The sequence below is a fragment of the Narcine bancroftii genome, chromosome 2, assembly GCF_036971445.1.
Source record: "Narcine bancroftii isolate sNarBan1 chromosome 2, sNarBan1.hap1, whole genome shotgun sequence".
Classification (NCBI taxonomy): domain Eukaryota; kingdom Metazoa; phylum Chordata; class Chondrichthyes; order Torpediniformes; family Narcinidae; genus Narcine; species Narcine bancroftii.
In genome coordinates this window covers 298,148,022-298,170,909 of record NC_091470.1, presented here as the reverse complement: position 1 = coordinate 298,170,909, position 22,888 = coordinate 298,148,022, and the positions used below count along the sequence as shown (strand labels likewise).

General features: G+C 40.3%; 1 protein-coding gene across 2 annotated transcripts in view; it reads right to left on the bottom strand.

The window, feature by feature from the left end:
* sdr16c5b (short chain dehydrogenase/reductase family 16C, member 5b) overlaps positions 1-22,888 on the bottom strand; it is a 131,693-nt gene that overhangs the window by 25,652 nt on the left and 83,153 nt on the right. For both annotated transcript variants that reach the window (XM_069921459.1, XM_069921460.1), the window contains exon 6: positions 3,340-3,465. In XM_069921459.1, the coding sequence (XP_069777560.1) occupies positions 3,340-3,465 (126 nt within the window). The remainder of the gene's footprint in view (positions 1-3,339; positions 3,466-22,888) is intronic.

Here is a 22,888-nt window from a genome sequence, read left to right as displayed (position 1 = left end):
TTCACAAAATTTTATTATTACATGTATATATGGTAATGAAAACATTTTGATTATTGAAACTAATACAAGTGAGTAGTTTAAAAACTGCATACATTAATAAATATTATGTACATTTCTTATACAATATTTTTGTAACAATTTTTTGTAACAATTGTACATGCAAGAGGAAAAATGTGTATGTAATATTTTTTCATGTTTTGCAGCTCTTAAAGATCTGGTTTATTATATGTGGCTCTTGCCTTGAGAGTTTGGCCACCCCTGCTCTTGAGCTTCTTAAATATTACTATTATGTTTGCTTCTGCTCGCAGCCTGTTCCAGGCATCCACCACTGTGTGAGGGGAAAAAAAAATTCCCTTCATATCTCCATCAAGCCCCCTTCCACCACCCCTTAAAAGTACATCCACCAGATGTGACAGTTTACCCTGAGGAAGCAATTCTGACCATGCACCCCTATCAATGCTCTTTTTTTTTTTAAAAAAAAACTTCCATCAGGTTTTCCCTTCAACCTCTGGCCCTCCAGAGAAAGGAACTCAAGTTTCTCTAACATTTCCCCACAATTCATATCCCCTAATCTGGGCAGCATCCAGGTTAGTCTCTTCTATATTTTTCCAAAGTATCCACATCTTTCCTGTAATAGTGGCCAAAAGTTTTCTATAACTGCTATGACTTCCTTACCATTATACTCAATGACTCACCCAATCAATGGATGCATACCATATGCCTTTTTAAAATATCGTATGTATTTACACGGCCACTTTCAGGAAGCTATGGGCCCAAACTACTAACATCTCTGCACAATGCTTTTCAAACATTCATAAGCTATAGGAGCAGAAGTAGGTCAATTGAGTCTGTTCCACCATTCTAATCATGAGCTGATCCACCATCCCATTCAGCCCCACCGCCTAGCTTTCTCCCCATAATGTTTGATACCCTGACTAATCAAATACCTGTCAATCTCTGCCTTAAATTCACCCAGCAACTTCACTTCCAGTCACCTATGGCAACAAGTTCCACAGATTCATGACCCTCTAAAGAAATTTTTTTGTGTTTTTGTTTTAAATTGGAACCCTTTTATCCTGATGTTATGTCCTCCGGTCTTAGAATTCCCTATTCTGGGAAACATCCAAGCCTTTCCGCTACAGTCCAAGAGCGGACAATCATTCCTCAATCTGTTTCATTTTTGAAATCCCAAAGTGTAACACTTCACACTTATCTGGATTAAACTCCATGATGGAATTAGTTTTATCTCTCAGATTTTAATAATTGTTCTTTATTCATTTCAAGTGGTTTTTATGCCATTCATTAAAGTACTATGAAGGTATGGTTATCACAATATATTCAGAGGACATTAGTGCATTAAAATAGCAAAGCTTCTTTCTACTGGATAAACGATGCACATATTTTTCTTATCATAAACATATGTGGCCAGTTTAGTGCTCACAAATGATACAATTTAACCTAACATGCAAATGTCGTCTTGAGCATTCAATTGGTTGAGAAAAAGTTGGTCAGCCTAGGCTTATAGCTGCTGTGAATTTAAATGTGAGCAACTCCTTAAGGAAAAGATGCATTATTTTGAGGGTCTTGACAAGGTGGATCTGTTTCCTCTTGCAAGATATTCCAGGACTTGGTCACTGTTTGAAAGTGAACCAACCATTTAATACAGACGAGGCAAAATTAAAGATCATGCATCTTTCAAACCCTTCCCCAAAGCCAAGTCTTTGAACATTTTTCCCTCTCAAAAATGGTAGGTTATTGTCAAAAGGGTGAAAAGCTACCAATCAGCTACAATTTTATTGAACAGCAGAGATAACTTGAGAATCCTTCTGCTATGTCTAAATGTGTAGGTTTGCATGCTTTTTGTCACTCTGCTTTCTACATGGTTTATTACATTCTGAACCCTGCAACTACTCATTTTAACTTCTACATTTATAATCCAAGGAATTCTCATTGGACACCGTTCATTCATCTGACCCAAATATATTATTTCTACACTAGTATGACAGAGTATGTTGTGTTTTATATTGCATATATAGATATGATTTTCAGAGATAAAGTGTGGCAGTTTTTTTTTTAAAGTATAGGTCGCATGTAGACACTTCAAAACAGTTCTCACTTAAAATACAGGTGCTCTGCTCAAGCTAGACAGTCTGGCTCCAAACACCTTTGCAAAAGCTTTGGAGAGTGCCCAAGGGACTTTACTAATGGATTTTTGTTTTGAAAAGCAACAGATGAAAGAACACTGAGGATTAGGTTCAGTGCCACAGTCTGAGTGGAGGTTGCTGTTCTAAGAGGGTCTTTGCAGGCAGAGGCAGAGGCAGAGGCAGAGGCAGAGGCAGAGGCAGAGGCAGAGGCAGAGGCAGACACGAAATAAGGGAAATAAAAAGGAACTCTGGTGACTTGAAAGAGAGAGGTCGTCATCTGTAAAACATGTGGGGGAAAGTTTCTTTGGCAAGACACTGACGTGGATGATCAGAAGAAATCTGTGTCTAGGAACAGCAAATCTCTCTGAAAACCAGAAAGAACCTTCCTGAGCAGTAACCATTTACCTTTCAAGCACTAAAGCCTCGTGAACTTCATGAATGTTAATTTCTGTGCACAGTATAAGAATTGCCTGCAACCAGTAAACTTGAAGGAATGAGAAGTGAGATTAGACTGTGGATCAAAGAACTTTTCTAGACATATACACACATTAGACACACATGTGCTTAGAAATAGAAGGGGGTTAAGTTAGGTTAGTTAATAGTAATAAGTTAGAGTTTGATCCTGTTTTCATGTTTAAAGATAATCAAAAGCAACTTTTGTTTAAGTAACCATTTGTCTTGGGGAATATCTATTGCTGATGGGTTTTGGGGTCCTCTGGGCTTGTAACACTAGAATCTTTGCTGTGAAAATTTACAAAAGTTAGGATTCAATTTCTGCTTATTCCTTGAAGGGCTCAAGCCCAAAATGTCAGCAATATCTTTGTCTCCTATAGATGCTGAAAAGATTGGCTGAGTTCCTCCAGCATTTTGGTGTTTTTACTACAATCACTGCCTGCAGACTTTAGTATTTCAATTTAGCTTAATCATTTTGAATCAAAACCTCATTTTGTTCACCACCTTCTTATCGCAAATACTACCAAAGTACTTTTTTTTATGCTCTTGGATTTTCCACATAAATTTGATTTTAAAGTGGATGACCAGCATTCCCAAGTTCTACTAAACACACTCACACACACCAATTTCTTAGTGCCTTTAGCATAAATTTTGAAAATACCCATGCACATTTTTGATTTGCATAAAATGAAATTACATGTAAACCAAATCCATGTTGACTAAAATATTTATTAGTGTTTACCTTCTCTGTATTTCACTGTGTTGCTTAAAAAAAACTTCATTTCCAGCTTCATGTACATCATTCTCAGCCAGTTCCACTAATTCTTCGAGGTGGTGAGCAGAATTTGCCATGTCCCATTTTGTTGGCCTAAAAAGTAAAGTGAACAAGTCTTCAGATAAACTAAGATATAGCCAACAATTTTGATTTACTAAAATTAAGTATGGGGGTGGGGAAAGAGAATCAGCTCGGATTAGTTAATTCCAATGTCAAATTAGGTTAGAGAAAAAAAACAAGCAGTGAGATAAAAATTGGTCTGTGAAGAAATAAACAAATTATAAAAGATTGAAAAGGACTCAAATAATTCATTCATTAATTTCAATACCAGAGGTATTTGCTATCAACTAGTCCTAACATGTTTATTGCATACATTAAATGTATGTGTTGCAGCAGTTTTTGGAATGATGCAACTCAGCAATACCTTTACTGTCAGATGCTTTTTCCTGAGGGCCAGGCAGAATTTCTACTTACTGGTAACTGTAATACATTCCATCTTTGAGAATTTACAAACAACTTCCTAATTTACATGTTTATGCACGAGCATGATCGGAACAAGTTGGTATTTGATTGAATGGACAAATCTGGCTTATTATACAACTCAGCATACTGTTCTATTGATAAAAGCAACTTTACTGCTTTTTGGAATACAAGATTTATACATTGTAACATCCATGGAGATAAATTAGAAACAAACTCCTTCGCAATATTTTTTAGACAAATTAAAAGACACTTTGGTATCAGCGAAGTGGCACTAGTCATTTCACTTAATACCTTAAGGTTAATAGTCAACTATAAAAATCTGTTTACACGTCAAATACTGTAAAATTACTGAAAAGGTTAAAAAATCTCAGTTGGTTATCCCACATAAAATAGATTCTCATTGATTTCTTCCTTGATGTTATTTTCAAACGTATAATTAAACTGCGCTCACATTATTTTAGATTTTGCATTCAAGCTATCCATCACAATATCAGTCTGACATACCAGGCTTGGCAAAAAGCTGGTGTGAACTTTAGAAGGAGCTAGAAATAAATCTACACTTACTGAAAAACAAATATTTGATATTTTAAAATCTATTAAAGAGCAAGAACCCTTGAAGATGCATCTGCGAGCTAAAATACACATTACAGCTTTGCTCCAGAATTTACCAGACTAGTATTAACTCAAGATCAAGCCAAAGATATATATATATATATTTTTTTTTTTAAATTTTTTAAAAAAACCAGAAACCAATAGATTTTTAATGGCACTTTTCCCAAACGTTAACAAGATTCTTTGACAAATATTTTAGATAGCAGTCCCCAAGGACCTCTAAACCCAGCAGCGATATTCACCAAGACAAATGGTTACTTAAAAGTTGTTTTTAAATTATCTTTAAACATGAAAGCAGAATCACACTTTAACTTATCACTATTGACTTAACTAACGTAACTTAACCCCCTTCTAATTCTAAGCACACATGTATGTAATGTATATGTGAGTTCAGAAAAGATTTTTGGTTCACAATCCCATCTCACTTCTCATTCCGACAGGTTCACTGGTTGCAGGCAATTCTTATACTGTGCACAGAATTTAACATTTATGAAGTTCACCAGGCTTTGGTGCTTGAAAGGTAAATGGTTACCACCCAGGAAGGTCGTCATCGGTTTTCAGAGGAGGATTTGTTGTTCCAAGACATCCACAACTGATGTACTTCCATCAGCCACTTCAATGTCTTGTTCATGAAACTTGCCCCTTCAGGGTTCACCACATGATAACCTCTTTCTTTCAGGTTCCCACAGAGTGCCTTTTTTATTTCTCTTATTCCAAGTGAAACATTAGACAGCCAGTCTTCTCCTCTTGCATGAACCACAAGGGCTTTGAGCAGGCTCTCTGCCAAATGGAGTTTTTCAAAAGCTTGCCAGCATGTCCTGTACCAGTCCCAGCTGCTTCTGCTGGCTATAATACTGGAGAATGATCTCTGTGTCTCTGTCAGAGAAAGACTGTTTGACTCTCTCTGCTTGCAAAAATCACATGATCCTCTTAGAACAGCAAGTTCTCTTCCAGACAATCTGCAGCTCCAACAACATCGTTCATCGGTTGACTTTTGTAAACAACAATCCATTAGTGAAGTCTCTTTAGCACTCTTCAAAGTTATTGCAAAAGCTGTGAAGCCAATTTGTCTAGCATGGGGCAGAGCTCCAGTATTTTAAATAAGATCTGTTTTAAAGTGTTTGTATGTGACCTACTCTAACAAACCTTTCCCAATTTATCTCCCAAAAACATATCTATATACTCTGTCACCGCAGCAACCCATCAGAGCTAAGCAATCCTTTCACCTTGGTATTTTAAAAGTTAACACACACACATAGTCAAGAGTTAGATATACACTTTATACATAACATAACATAACAATTACAGCACGGAAACAGGCCATTAGGCCCTTCTAGTCTGCACCGAACCAAACACCCCTTTCTAATCCCACCTCCCTGCACAATGCCCATAACCCTCCATCTTCTTCTCATCCATATACCTGTCCAACCTTTTCTTAAATAATACAATTGACTCCGCCGCCACTATTTCTCCCAGAAGATCATTCCACACAGCTACCACTCTCTGAGTAAAGAAGTTCCCCCTCATGTTACCTCTAAACCTCTGCCCCTTAATTCTTAACTCATGTCCTCTTGTTTTAATCTTTCCTCCTCTTAACGGAAATAGTCTATCCACATCCATTCTGTCTATCCCTTTCATAATCTTAAATACTTCTATCAAATCCCCTCTCAACCTTCTACGCTCCAAAGAATAAAGACCCAATCTGTCCAATCTCTCCCCATACTCCAGATGCTTAAACCCAGGCAACATTCTGGTAAACCTTCTCTGCACTCTCTCCACTCTGTTTATATCCTACCCAACACCCAACCCCAACCAACCAATTTTACCCTGCAACCGCTGCAAGCGTGTCTGCCTGTCCCGCATCGGACTTGTCAGCCACAAACGAGCCTGCAGCTGACGTGGACTTTTTACCCCCTCCATAAATCTTCGTCCGCGAAGCCAAGCCAAAGAGAAGAGTATTAGGCGACCAGAACTGCACACAGAACTCCAAATTAGGCCACACCAACGTCTTATACAATCTCAACATCACCTCCCAACTCCTATATTCCATGCAATGATTGATAAAGGCCAGCATACTAAAAGCCTTCTTCACCACCCTATTCACGTGAGTTTCTACCTTCAGGGAACGATGTACCGTTACTCCTAAATCTTTCTGCTCTTCTGTATTCCTCAATGCTCTCCCATTTACCACATATGTCCTATTCTGATTCTTCTTACCAAAATGAAGCACCTCACACTTATCAGCATTAAATTCCATCTGCCATTTTTCAGCCCACTTTTCTAAGCAGCCCGAATCCCTCTGCAATCCTTGAAAACCTTCTTCATTATCCACTATTCCACCTATCTTAGTATCGTCTGCATATTTACTAATCCAATTCACCACCCCATCATCTAGATCATTAATGTATATAACGAACAACAATGGGCCCAATACAGATCCTTGAGGCACACCACTGGTCACCGGCCTCCAACCTTTCTGCCCAACTCATGAAATAAATTCCTAGAAGTTATTTAACTCTAGCTTCAGTAACATTGAACTGAAATTTAGCAATGTTTCACTTGAGTATAAATACTGTTAAAGTTAAAAATTGAGGACTTCCAGCTGGCCACTGCATGGCATAACAGCAATAGTTAGGTGCTCCTGTTCATTTTGAAACTTTCCCATTCATGCACTTTTAATTTTTTTTAAACCAAAGTCTTTCATACTTTGCCCTTTCACAAATATTGCTGTTTTTTTTTAAAAAAGGCTGCTACTAAATCTGCAAAATAATGGTAAAAATGGCAAAAAGGAGGAAGACACACCCTCCTTGATTGCAAACTCCATTTCTGATATGTTAAACAAACATACATGGGATATAACTGGATCATCAAAAGGAACTCAACAGGAAATTAAATCTGCACTTGAAAAGGTTGTATAGTCTATATCAGCCATTGATGATTGCTTGGGAATTGTAGAGGCTGGTTTGGAGTCAGTTAATTTATGTTTTAACAAACTTGAAACACTGTTCTAAATTGTCTGGTAACTTCTAAAGAGGTTGATTTGAAGAGTAGAAGTAGGCATAAAAAGATCGACCTTCAGAGAGGACAGAAAATAGCCAGCAGACCAACTTCTTTTCAAAAGTACTCATGGAGGTATTTGGAAGGGAATACCCCCCCCCACAAGAAGCCAGAGCTTGAAAGCTCATTGATCCCTAGGTCCCAAGCCAACCTTGGGACACCAGTCATTCTGTAATCCTCCAATTTCATTATCACTAAGGATCGTTATCTGCGAGGCCAGTCAGAGAAGAAATCTGAATTACCGGGGGTAATTAAAATCATTGAAGACTACTGTCGTGAAGTTATGGATATGCAGAAAGAATACAAGTCATGTCTGAGCTGTACAAGAAAGGATCTAAACCCACCTCATTATATTCAGTTAATCTGCAGATCACTTTTGAAATTGGTGGAAGAGGCAAGCAAAAGTTTTGAATGAATCTCTTTCAACTTCAAGTCTAGTATGAGCTATTAGTTGTGTCTGAAGTTTTTTCTATTCTGGTAGTTCTATTTTGGTTAATTGAAGGGAATTTTTAAATATATATATATATATATATAATTTAATGATTGTGTTTTCTTTAATTTTTTAATTTTAGCTCATTTTGTTTTTATTTTGACAGTAAAGATTTAAATGGAATATATTAATTTCACTATTAATGTGGACAGTATCTATATTTTGGTTATTAATTTATCAACAGCATAAGTAATAAAGTTTGTGTAGTTTATTATCGACCATGGGAAAATAGGGTTGTGTGCTTAGCTTATTATATGATTGTGGGAAAATACACCCAGCAATAAAATAATGTACATGCACATAGTCTATTTTAAGTGCAGAAAATCTTATCAACTATAGGTTTTAGATATTTGTTTTATTGAACTTAAAATATTAAGTGGATCTTTATATTCTTTGGGTATTTTCTTTAACTATTAATGATATGGTATTATTTTGAATGCTCGATGTCTTGATATTTTGATGAATTTAACAGCATTTTTTTCCTGCTGATAATGTGAAGGGAACAATTATACATGCACTTGTACTGTTTCTTTACCGCAACTTAATTTTGGTTATATTCTTTTATACAATTTTAAATCGTCTGGGATTTTTTTTTATTAAAAAGGAGCTACACCAAGATTCTTCAGCAGAAACTCAAAGATTTAAAATGTATTTTTTTAAGCTTGTTGCTGTGTTGTTTAGCAACTTTCAGTGCTGGGAGGTTTTGCAGGGTGGATGTCTGGGTATAAGGAGCAGAGTTTGCAAGGTTGTTTTGGCTTCATGGCTCATATTAACTGTGTTACTGCATGGATTCAAGGTGACTGCTTGGAAAATGGTGCCAAACTGTGTCAGATTGCTTTCATAACATTAATCAAGACTCAATTAATTTAACCAGACATCTCTTGGAACATTAAAGTGTTAAATATTCCAATTACACACAGAAGCACATTTGCTCATGTCTGGCATCTGAAGGCAGAAATGGTTTTTCTTCAAGAAAAACATCAGAAATTGTGATAATGCCAGACTTTTTCAAAATGGAATGAAAAAGATTTTCATTCGTCCTCTGATGCCAAGGTCAGGGAAGTTTCTATTTTAATTAACCAGAACATCCCTTTTGCACATCATAACACTATCAGATAAATCTGGTCATTATATTTTGCTTACAGGCAAGCTATATAATAAAATAGTAGTTTTGACAACATATACACCCCATAACACCTTTCAAATGCTTTCAAATGTTTTTTCAGCCCTACCAGATTTAAGTTTTTACTCACTGGGTGTTGGGGAGAGAAGGGAAGAAGGGCTAAATACGGCTCTGGATTATTCATCGCTAAAATCTGCCACTGAGTAAATCTGCTGCTGTAATTCATTCTTTAACAAATTTTGGTATTTCAGATGTTTGCCTTTTTTTTTTCATCCTAACAGTAAAATGTACTAATTTTTCTTGTGCTCACCATTCTTATTCCTGGATTGATAACTTTTAAAATAGATAATCAATTGATTGCATCAACCAAATCTAGTGAAAATCAAGGAATAGTGATATCTAACTATTCTCCTATCATTTTGTCTTTGAATTTTCCTGACTCTCCTTCTATAAAGGGGTATTGGTGTTTTAATTCTACCTTACTTTCAGATAATTACTTTGAAATTTATGGATGACCATATTAAAATTTTCTTTAATACAAATTCTTGTCTGAGACACATCTTGTACAGCTTATATAAAAGACTAATAAGATTAGATTTAATCAGATTGAACAAATTGATTTACAGTATGTGCAAGTTAAAAACCTTGCATTACATAAAGAGGGTTGAATTTTAGACTAAATTTGATTTTCTTTCTGCTTGATTAATTGAACAGCATATTCTGAAGAGTAAACATCAATTTTACATTTATGTTAAAAATCCAGTAAACTTTTGGCCAACTAATTGAAAGGAATGGCTGCTAAACAGCAAATTACTAAGATTTAGATGGATGACAGTATGGACACTACAGTTCACTCTAAAATTAATGATACCTTCAGAGAATTTTACTCAAAACTATATACTTCGGAATCTAATAATAGCTAAATGATGAACTTTAAAATCATATAAATTTTCCTATGCTTTCTCAGAATAAGCATACAAGCTTGGAGGTACCCATGCACCAACAGGAAATACTTTTTGCAATTTCTTTACAATCAGATAAATATCCAGGACCCTGTTGAGTTTTTTAAAATCTTTTTCTAAATTGCTTGTGCCTCAACTAAGCTTTGTGCCTAATGACTCATTTAAACAAGGGAATTTTCCATCATCCATTAATGAAGCTTGTATTTCTCTTATTCTGAAGGGGAAGGATCCATTTAACTGCTTTTTATACTCCTATTTCTTTAGCCAAAATATTCCTATCAACAGTAAGTATTGGCCCATAGTTTGGAGAATATTTTACCATCATTTCTGAAGATCAAACTGGCTTTATTAAAAATCATTATTCTTATTTTAATATGCACTGTTTATTGAATATTTTATTTATCCCCACCTCCTGTTTCTGAATGTGTTCTTTCTTTTGATCAGGTAGTGGGGTTATTTATTTATGACAGTGAATTTGGGACCATGTTTTATTAAATTATATACATGTCCTGCTGCTTCAATTCTTACCATCTACCACAATCAAAACCTTTTAATCTTCACTGTGGTATTCGTCAAGGCTGTCCTTCAAATCCATTACTCTGATATCGTATTAGAGCCATTAGCAATTGCCCTTCAGAACAAAAACTTTACAGGGATTTGCAAGAGCATTGAACACAAGGTTTCCTTATGTGCAAATTTTTTGCATTTTGTTTCTAATCCAGATGTTTCTTTACCAAGCACATTATCTTCATTATCTCAATTTAGTCAATATTCAGGATACAAGTTAAATCTGCACAAGAGTGAACTTTTACCTCTAAATGGTCTTTTTACCGAGGTATTTTAATTTTGCTTTTAAGATTGTGAAGGATCAATTATTTATCTTAGTATTACAATTACTAGGAGTTTAACATCTTTAAGGATTTTTAATCAAGTTAAATTATTCCTATCAAGATGGTCACCTTTCTTTATTTACATGATTGGCCGTATCAATTCTAAAACAATAAATATTTTACCCACTTTTTTTGTATCTTTTCCAATCTATACCAATTTTCAATCCTAAAGCTTTTTTCAATTCACTTACATCTTGTATTATGGCAAGGAAAATGCCCCCACTTAAATAAAGTTAATCTTCAAAAAGCTAAAAAAAAAAACAGAGGTTTGACATTTCCTAATTTTATCTTTTATTACTGGGCAGTTAATATACATAACTTGATCCTTTTGCTACAATTTGATATTAGTGTTGACCACGCCACTTAATTTTGTTAAGAATATTTGCCTGTTAGCAATTCAGGCTTCTTTATATAAACTAACTTGATAACCCGATAATTAAACATAGTTTGAGAATATTGTTTTTATAAAATGTTTTTGGATTTCAGTTTTTCTCTTGCCAGCCCTATTATATCCAATCTACCGCCACCTTCACAGGACCCCGCCACCTTCACAGGACCCCGCCACCTTCACAGGACCCCGCCACCTTCACAGGACCCCGCCACCTTCACAGGACCCCGCCACCTTCACAGGACCCCGCCACCTTCACAGGACCCCGCCACCTTCACAGGACCCCGCCACCTTCACAGGACCCCGCCACCTTCACAGGACCCCGCCACCTTCACAGGACCCCGCCACCTTCACAGGACCCCGCCACCTTCACAGGACCCCGCCACCTTCACAGGACCCCGCCACCTTCACAGGACCCCGCCACCTTCACAGGACCCCGCCACCTTCACAGGACCCCGCCACCTTCACAGGACCCCGCCACCTTCACAGGACCCCGCCACCTTCACAGGACCCCGCCACCTTCACAGGACCCCGCCACCTTCACAGGACCCCGCCACCTTCACAGGACCCCGCCACCTTCACAGGACCCCGCCACCTTCACAGGACCCCGCCACCTTCACAGGACCCCGCCACCTTCACAGGACCCCGCCACCTTCACAGGACCCCGCCACCTTCACAGGACCCCGCCACCTTCACAGGACCCCGCCACCTTCACAGGACCCCGCCACCTTCACAGGACCCCGCCACCTTCACAGGACCCCGCCACCTTCACAGGACCCCGCCACCTTCACAGGACCCCGCCACCTTCACAGGACCCCGCCACCTTCACAGGACCCCGCCACCTTCACAGGACCCCGCCACCTTCACAGGACCCCGCCACCTTCACAGGACCCCGCCACCTTCACAGGACCCCGCCACCTTCACAGGACCCCGCCACCTTCACAGGACCCCGCCACCTTCACAGGACCCCGCCACCTTCACAGGACCCCGCCACCTTCACAGGACCCCGCCACCTTCACAGGACCCCGCCACCTTCACAGGACCCCGCCACCTTCACAGGACCCCGCCACCTTCACAGGACCCCGCCACCTTCACAGGACCCCGCCACCTTCACAGGACCCCGCCACCTTCACAGGACCCCGCCACCTTCACAGGACCCCGCCACCTTCACAGGACCCCGCCACCTTCACAGGACCCCGCCACCTTCACAGGACCCCGCCACCTTCACAGGACCCCGCCACCTTCACAGGACCCCGCCACCTTCACAGGACCCCGCCACCTTCACAGGACCCCGCCACCTTCACAGGACCCCGCCACCTTCACAGGACCCCGCCACCTTCACAGGACCCCGCCACCTTCACAGGACCCCGCCACCTTCACAGGACCCCGCCACCTTCACAGGACCCCGCCACCTTCACAGGACCCCGCCACCTTCACAGGACCCCGCCACCTTCACAGGACCCCGCCACCTTCACAGGACCCCGCCACCTTCACAGGACCCCGCCACCTTCACAGGACCCCGCCACCTTCACAGGACCCCGCCACCTTCACAGGACCCCGCCACCTTCACAGGACCCCGCCACCTTCACAGGACCCCGCCACCTTCACAGGACCCCGCCACCTTCACAGGACCCCGCCACCTTCACAGGACCCCGCCACCTTCACAGGACCCCGCCACCTTCACAGGACCCCGCCACCTTCACAGGACCCCGCCACCTTCACAGGACCCCGCCACCTTCACAGGACCCCGCCACCTTCACAGGACCCCGCCACCTTCACAGGACCCCGCCACCTTCACAGGACCCCGCCACCTTCACAGGACCCCGCCACCTTCACAGGACCCCGCCACCTTCACAGGACCCCGCCACCTTCACAGGACCCCGCCACCTTCACAGGACCCCGCCACCTTCACAGGACCCCGCCACCTTCACAGGACCCCGCCACCTTCACAGGACCCCGCCACCTTCACAGGACCCCGCCACCTTCACAGGACCCCGCCACCTTCACAGGACCCCGCCACCTTCACAGGACCCCGCCACCTTCACAGGACCCCGCCACCTTCACAGGACCCCGCCACCTTCACAGGACCCCGCCACCTTCACAGGACCCCGCCACCTTCACAGGACCCCGCCACCTTCACAGGACCCCGCCACCTTCACAGGACCCCGCCACCTTCACAGGACCCCGCCACCTTCACAGGACCCCGCCACCTTCACAGGACCCCGCCACCTTCACAGGACCCCGCCACCTTCACAGGACCCCGCCACCTTCACAGGACCCCGCCACCTTCACAGGACCCCGCCACCTTCACAGGACCCCGCCACCTTCACAGGACCCCGCCACCTTCACAGGACCCCGCCACCTTCACAGGACCCCGCCACCTTCACAGGACCCCGCCACCTTCACAGGACCCCGCCACCTTCACAGGACCCCGCCACCTTCACAGGACCCCGCCACCTTCACAGGACCCCGCCACCTTCACAGGACCCCGCCACCTTCACAGGACCCCGCCACCTTCACAGGACCCCGCCACCTTCACAGGACCCCGCCACCTTCACAGGACCCCGCCACCTTCACAGGACCCCGCCACCTTCACAGGACCCCGCCACCTTCACAGGACCCCGCCACCTTCACAGGACCCCGCCACCTTCACAGGACCCCGCCACCTTCACAGGACCCCGCCACCTTCACAGGACCCCGCCACCTTCACAGGACCCCGCCACCTTCACAGGACCCCGCCACCTTCACAGGACCCCGCCACCTTCACAGGACCCCGCCACCTTCACAGGACCCCGCCACCTTCACAGGACCCCGCCACCTTCACAGGACCCCGCCACCTTCACAGGACCCCGCCACCTTCACAGGACCCCGCCACCTTCACAGGACCCCGCCACCTTCACAGGACCCCGCCACCTTCACAGGACCCCGCCACCTTCACAGGACCCCGCCACCTTCACAGGACCCCGCCACCTTCACAGGACCCCGCCACCTTCACAGGACCCCGCCACCTTCACAGGACCCCGCCACCTTCACAGGACCCCGCCACCTTCACAGGACCCCGCCACCTTCACAGGACCCCGCCACCTTCACAGGACCCCGCCACCTTCACAGGACCCCGCCACCTTCACAGGACCCCGCCACCTTCACAGGACCCCGCCACCTTCACAGGACCCCGCCACCTTCACAGGACCCCGCCACCTTCACAGGACCCCGCCACCTTCACAGGACCCCGCCACCTTCACAGGACCCCGCCACCTTCACAGGACCCCGCCACCTTCACAGGACCCCGCCACCTTCACAGGACCCCGCCACCTTCACAGGACCCCGCCACCTTCACAGGACCCCGCCACCTTCACAGGACCCCGCCACCTTCACAGGACCCCGCCACCTTCACAGGACCCCGCCACCTTCACAGGACCCCGCCACCTTCACAGGACCCCGCCACCTTCACAGGACCCCGCCACCTTCACAGGACCCCGCCACCAATGACTGGTGCAGAATGAGTATTAAATGTTTTAAAGACAACAATTTTGCATCTTTCGAATAATTGGTGGTAAAATTTAATTTGCCCAAAACCTTTTTTTTTAAAATATAAAGATATTTACAAATTAGACATTGTTCAATCTCAGCTTTTCTTAGAATCCATGAGGTTACCGTTTTTTGATCGACAGTACAATCAGGCATAAATCCTCTATGACAGTGGCTCTCCACCTTTTTCTTTCCACTCACATCCCAGTTTAAGTAATCCCTATGCCACTGGCACTCTGTAATTAGTAAGGAATTACTTAAGGTGTATGTGAGTGGGAAGGGAATGTTGACAACCACTGCTCTAGACCCTGTTACTGAAATATTTTGCTTGAGAAAAATTGTTCATTGCCCCACTTCCTTTGGAAGTGGGGCAGTGCACATAACGAATCAATTAGGTATCATTAAAAAGGTGATTTTCAAGCTTTCTTTCTACCCACATACCACTTTAAGCAATCTCTTACTAATCAGAGCACCTATGGGAATAGGGAATACTTAAAGTGGTATGTGAGTGGAAAGAAAAAGGGTGAGAACCACTGGGCTAAGGGATGTTATGGCTTGTTTAACTCTACAAAAATATTAGATATGCTATCAAGGATTCACATGTTAATTTCCAAAAGACATGGGGCCCATTTGTGGACTATTATCATAATCTTGATATTTAAGTTTGTTATGGAATTTTGGCACTGCTTTGTCCCTCTCCAAGTTGGTGTCACTTAATTCATACATGACCTTTCAACCTTGCTTTGAGGAAGGGGCTTTGAAATTTTTCTTTTTTTTTGCTGTTATAATTGTGCTCTGGATTTCCTTTGTATGTTTTAATTTTTTTCCCCCCAAATCATGTAGCACATTTCATAATTGAACTGCTCAATCATTTATATTCAAAACATCAATAAAAATATTTAAAAAAAAGGGACTTTGGTAAAATTAACTTAAAAATACAAATGACCCAGAATTTGCAGTGGTGACAATCAAGATGTTTTAACAGATCAATGCTTCTCAACCTTTGTCTTTCTACTCACATACCACTTTGTATTCCCTATGCCATAGGTGCTCTGATTAGTATGGGAATGCTTAAGGTGGTATGTGGGTGGAAAGAAAAAGTTTGAAAACCAATGTAATAGACTATTAGATAGGTACATGGAACTGAGAAAAATGGGTAATGCAGTAGGGTAATTCTGGGCACAGTGCTGTGGGCCAATGGGGGGACTACTGCGCTATTAATTTTACATTCTATTGTTGTTACACTCCAGCTGATAGTTTCAGGATTTCCATGCACAAGTAGATCAAAATCAATTTTTTTGGTATATATAAAAGTTCTCAATAATCACTTGCATTACGGTAAGAAATCAATCTTGCTGGAAAATAAATGCTGAAGTTTAAGACCCATGTCCAATTTAATGGGTTGGTACAGCATAATTAATGCTTAGAAAGTGATCTTGTCTTTTCTCCAAAAGTTGTAAATGAACACTGCTCATCGATTGTAGGCCTCTGTAGATTTATGCCCTTTTTCACACTTGCAAGTGATCCCAGGAATTAACCGCCAATCCATCTTTAAAGTGCCTAGTGTGAAAGCAAAAATCAGCTCAACACAGATCAGATAACGTCATCTTAAGCCAGGGATTGACAAACTTGACCACAGTACAATCCCAGACATCAGCAGATGCCAGTGTTGTAATGAAGGTATAAATGTTGCCGTGGAAAGTCGCAGCAGGAGGAAGAGAGAAAATAAATAGCAATAGTGGTCAATTTTTTATTTTATTTTATTTTTTTAAAAACAGCATGGAGAAAATTGGTATTGCTATAGCGCACAATTTATAAAGACCATGGCGGGAAAATCAATGGCTTCCCAGAATGCCATGCAACAGATAAACTCCTTTCATGAATGCTCCGTGCATGCAGCCATGCATACAACCCTTTCTCTGCTGCATGGCATTCTGGGAGAGCAGGTCTGCCATTGTTCCCCCCCCTCCACTGTATTTATAAATTGTACGCAATAGTGCTACCAACTTTCCCCAAGCTGTACAAATTGTGCACCAAAAGGCTATGAACTTTCCCATGCTGTTTAAAAATTGTCCACTATTGCTATCACTTTCCCACAGACCCTTATAAAGGGTCATATAGGTTAGCACAACAGGGACTGAAGGGCTCATACTGTGCTGTGCATAAAGTTTAATTATGTTACAATTAGGCATGATTAATTATGTTCAAATACAAGATCATAATACATTAATCAGGATTTAGGGTAGGTCCACCATCACTCAATGTGTCATGACATCACTGATAGAAGGTAGAACAGTCCTAACCCTGAGGATGGATCTTTGCAAGTGTGAAAGCATTCAGTGTCCCAGTTAGGATTGGACAAATATTAAAAGCCAAATCCCCATTCCTATCCCAGGACACTGAACAGCCAATTTTGTGGGATGCAAGTGTGAAAGGGGCTTTAGTTTCATTTTGGTGGGTGAAAATTATGTCTGTTTTTAAGTAAGTGATTTAACATTTTAAATAATTTTGAAATAAGACATTGAATGTTTTATCTTAATGATGCACATTAACTATACTCAAGTTTATACTCCAAAATATTATTCATTTTACTCATCTGATGACAAGGTACTTAATGCCATTAATCAAGCCAATGACAGAGTAGCTGGATACCAGATCCCTTTGGAACTTCAAAAAACAGATACTGGGCAGCACAGTTGGCATAGAGGTTACAGAGCCAGCAATCAGGACCAGGGTTTAAATCCTGTGCTGTCTGTAAGGAGTTTGTGCATTCTTCTCATGTCTCTATGGGCTTTCCACAGGGATTCTGTTTCAACCCATCGTCTGAAATCTACCAGGGTCAGTTAATTGGGTGTAAATTTGGTAGCACAGACTCGTGAGTCAAATGGCCTGTTACTGTGTAGTTATGTCTAAATTTAAAAAGCCCAACTCTGGGCCAAATGACCTACCACTCAAATTTAAAAGCCAACAGTTTGAAAAACTGAAGATAAACTATTTGCAGCATTTTGACAAGGGCTTGGTTAAAATATGCAGAAGCATTCCAAGTGAGGTTAACAAGGACTACCATAAAATCCAAGTAATCAAATCTTTTGTCCACAGTAGAAGCAGTTATGCTTTTTTTTTTTAAATAAAAGTTTCATAAATGACATGAAAATTGAAAAAGTTTGCTCTTATTCAAGTAATTTGTTACTAATTTATGGTATTACAATTTCTGCTTTTACATGAAGCCTTTATGAAGCCTCTTTAATACTTGGGTCAAAGTAATAAATCTTGGTTGTATCAGATGGATGGGTAATTCATGGGTAATTAACTTTAAATATTTAATATTCCACTACTATCAAAACTATCAATAATTAGGAGTTTTGTATTAAAATGGTTTAATATTAATTGAACCCTAAAACCTTTGTCTACACAATAGTGTCTTGAAAGGTTTGGGGTCAAGGCTTCTAAAACATAATAGTTGAAACTTCCATCCAGGTGTTATGACATCCCCAATGAGTTATCCCTCTTGCCCTTTTTAGCAGTGCAGAACATGGAAGAGACCCTTCAGCTCATGTCATTCAGGCCACAGTCTGGGCTAGTGTTGTTGCCTCCATTTGCACTATATCCTTTAAAGCTTTCATAATCAGGCTCTTCTTTTGACTACGAGCTTCTTCGGGCAGCCAATTCCATGCATGGATTACTCTTTATGAAAATTCACAAATTTCTTCCACATCACTTAAACCTATCCTTCTATCCTAGGATTCATCTGTAGAGCATTTGTCTATGCCTCATATATTTATACCTATCTACAAGTTCACCCTCAATGTTCTAGCCTCATTCTACAACTCAAGCCCTCTAATCCCAGTAACATCCTGGCAAATCCCTTCTGCACCCTTTCCAATTTAATGGAATGCTTAATATAGGAGTTCAACTAAAACCCCATACACTTATCCAAATGAGGTCTCACTGACTTGTACAGCTATATTAGGCTTTTCCAACAGTTGTATTCTATACCCAATGTTACACATATCTTCACTATCTCATCTGTCTGGTAAAGTACTAGTGGTTGCGAAAATGGCATTGGCTGTTAAAGCAAAGCTGCAATGAATCTTGGGCAATGCAGTTTTGCCTGGCAAATAGTCATCTTTGGATGCTGATTGTTTTATTTTTGAAAGTGGTTACAGTTCTAGAATAGTTTGTAGTTCAGCTAACTAGTTGAGTAATGATCATTTTTGAACGTAACTTTTTAAAAATCACTTGAGGGACACAGTTCACATAGCACGATCCTTACCCTACTCTTGTTGCAAAGTACATTGTTAATCCAACAGACCTCATGGTCACTTGTAGGATCATTGCAGCTTTAGGCAATAAGGATAGGACTTGCTGATTATAACTACTAGCTGCCATTTAATAAGCCACACAGCATATCACTGAATTAATATGACCTGTTTCATGAACAAGTTTGATAGAACCACTAAATAAAACTTGGTACAAGTTAAGTAGCCCTCAACTAAAATCCTCCAAAATCTGAAGCTTTTTTGTCCATGGTCCCATAAGGTAATTGTACTGAAGCTGAAAACAAGTTAACCAAGAATGCTACTTAATGTCATGTTTAACTACAATTAGTTACTAACATTGAACAATTGTGGGGGAACAGCCATTCTTGAAGTGTTATTCCCTTGCATTTTCAGTTCTGCTAATATTCCTCAAAAAAAGTTTGTAAATAATACAATAAAACATCATGCAGTGCAAAGCATAGAAGTTTATAAACTAGCTAACCTGCATGATACTACACTAGAGCATCAGAGGGGTTAAAATCCCACAAGACCAAAGTATCCCAATACTAATGCAACCTAAAGCTACGAATAACAGGTCAATAAGCATAGAGTAGAAGATTGACAGAAATTCGTCTTGTGCAAGTCAACCAATTTATTTTGCTCTGGGAATCTGGATTTTTAGATTAATTGAAAAGCTTGGTCTAAAATTAGTAGGAGGTCACATTATGAAGAAATTTAAACAATAGTTTGACATTTCCTTAAACAGCAAAAGAACTATGAAGCTAGCAACCAAGCTGGTATTGTGGCACTTCAGAAAATTCAAACATATTTGCAATTGCATAAGCATAGTTGTTTTTTTAAAAAAATAACCTTGGAAGTGTTTAGTTTGATTCTATTACTTACCATATTTAGTTCAAAACAGTTGTTCATTTTAATTTCTTTACCACTCCAAGGAACATCTTCAAAGATGTTAGCCATTTTATTATCCATTCTGGCTCCACTGGAATCTGTAATACTTCAGGTCAACTAAGCAAGTCAGCCCAAATATCACTGGATTCTAATTCAGAATTAAAGTTTTAATTGTGTAGCCATTTAGCTTACTGATACGAGTTTTACCAGCCTGTAATTAGAATCATGCAAATGTTTCCACTTGCCTATTTCTAACCAACAGTTCTTGCATTCTAAAAGATCTAGGCTTAACTAATTTTAGTCCAGCCACAATTATTTTAAACCATTGCATACAGAAAAATAGCATACGGGAAAACTGATTAGAAAAAGAAGAATCTTTGCAAGACAGTTCATTCAGGAAGCACATTTTGGTGTGGTGAACAGTTAGGTAACCTGGTTCAAAAGGAATAGAGGTTCAAAGGACATAGGCTCACTGAAGAATTAAAGGTTTACTTATGGTCGTCATGGCAGCTTAAAAAGTTATTCTGTGGCAACTTGAAAATTGAATCACAAGATTTTGACATCCAGAGCAAAGTCAGCTCTAAAGAAAAAAATTTCAACAGTATCAAGAGAATGCAAAAGCCAACATGGGCTAACCTGCTAAAGTGTGGGGTAAAATATCAAATTATTAACAGATGCATGTTAATTGTATTGAAAGAAATGCATCTGTGTAGCAGCAATGCTCTTTAGGATGCATTGATTAATCAGCCATGCTGCCACTGAGGGTCTTTTAACAACCAGACAAGTCCCATTCTTATTCACAATTTCACAGCCTCACTTTCCAATATTTACTTCCCTTTTCTAATGTTATTGTTGCATCCTTTTCCACCTTAATACAGTATTTTTAAAAGATCAAATTGAGAAACAATTTCTTCCTGGATTTTTAATCCAGGATGAGGGTGACCCTGCTTATCTTGGGACCCCTCTGCTACTCTTAAGCTTTGAGCATCAATTCCTCCTTAGTTGCAACAAGATCCACTCTGCAAAATTGAATTCTTTCTAATAAATATGGACAAAATCAGGGGAGATTTAACATACCGATGGCAATGCCCAGTATTGGTTTCTATTTTGACTTTACATGGCAAAAAAGATTGAAATGATCAACTTGAAAAATCAAATTTCAAGATACTAGAAATTCAGTTTTTTTAAAGAAAGCCTTAAGAAATTAAATGATGCACAAAAAGTACATTTACTTTTGTTCTACAACCTGTTCCACTATTATAATTAAATTTTATTAATTTTCTTTAATTAGTCTTCCAAAAGTTGCTGCTTCACATCTCCAAATTTCACATGCCATTTCAGTTTGCATCCATCCATCCTGCCACAATTTATTTTAAACCACTGCATTAAGAAAAATAGCAGAGGGAAAAATGATTAGCAAAAGAGAAGAATCTTTGCAAGACATTTCATTCAGGAAGCATATTTGGGTGTGGTGAACAGTTAAGTAACCTGACAGTCATCTAAAAACTAGAAATTATCCTTCCCCTACTGAAATTAAAATGCTGGGAAATACTGTCTCATCAGCTTTCAATCTATAAGTTTATTTTGTGCTACTACAAATAGCTTTCCAATAGATCAAGCCCATCCATTTAAGTTAAAATATTAAATGAGACAAGGGAAAACCTGTGAAATTATTAATGTAGAACAGAAGATGGTAGAACTGCATCCAATACTTCAGATTTACGGGCAAACTGTTGAAGTTGAATCCTCCCAAAACCAATGGAGAGTCACAGATATTATCTTTACAACTTTATTTCTAATCTACACAATCCAAGTTGTTCACTGCCTTGCTGAATAATTGACTCGAGTCGTAATCTTCAATTTGAAACCAAATGCAATTCAAATATACTTTGCCTCTGCTTAAGACGGAAATTTTTTTTACTATGAATCCAATTTGCAGATGACTGCCATCTGTAATTGGTCGAAGTGGCATGAAAGCAGAATAATTAATTTGAGATTGCAGCAATGCTTCCTTCGAAATGAATTGATCCCTAGCCAAGCTATGTTGTCAACCCCTGGAGTGCATAGAATGGATTTTCTATAAGTAGGGCTTTTTCTACAAAGTTGATGTAATTGATAAACCTTCATTAAAATCCAACAAGTTAAATAGAATAGATAAGGTAAATGAGGTGAAAAACATTTTAAGATGCAACTAGCCATAGACCCTTTGCAGAAGTGAAACTTCAAGTTCCATCAATGAATGGAACCAAATTTTGCAATAGATCTAGGACAGATATAATTGGCTGAAAGTGGAAACCAATACAATAAGCCAGTGCACAGTAAGCCCATTCTAAAGACTGTACAGTTATTGTCAAAAATACAAATTTCATTTAAAAAGCAATGACAGTTCAAAACACGAAAATGGAAACAAGCAAAAAATGTTCAGTGTGCCTCAAATTTTATATTGGTATTCAATAGTTTTATAAAATTTACTGTATACTCAAACTAAATTGGAAATCCTATTATTTTGTACATTTTAACAGGAACTTTACATTCACTAAAGTGTTCTGAGCAAGTCATTCTCATCTTCTCTTTTACCCATGGTCATCTTTGGCTCTGATCAAAGTTTAGGGCACCATCCCTGTGAAAGAGTCAAGTTTTGATTTCTTGCGTTAACCAACAAATATTTGTGTTATGCAACGTGAAGACAGAGCTTTTGTAATGTGTTGTGGCCTAAGCATATGGCTTCCATTGAGCATGGCTGTAAACTATTGAGAGAATAAACATCCAATCACACTTTAAAAACTGACTCAACATTTCTGAATCTGACCAAAAA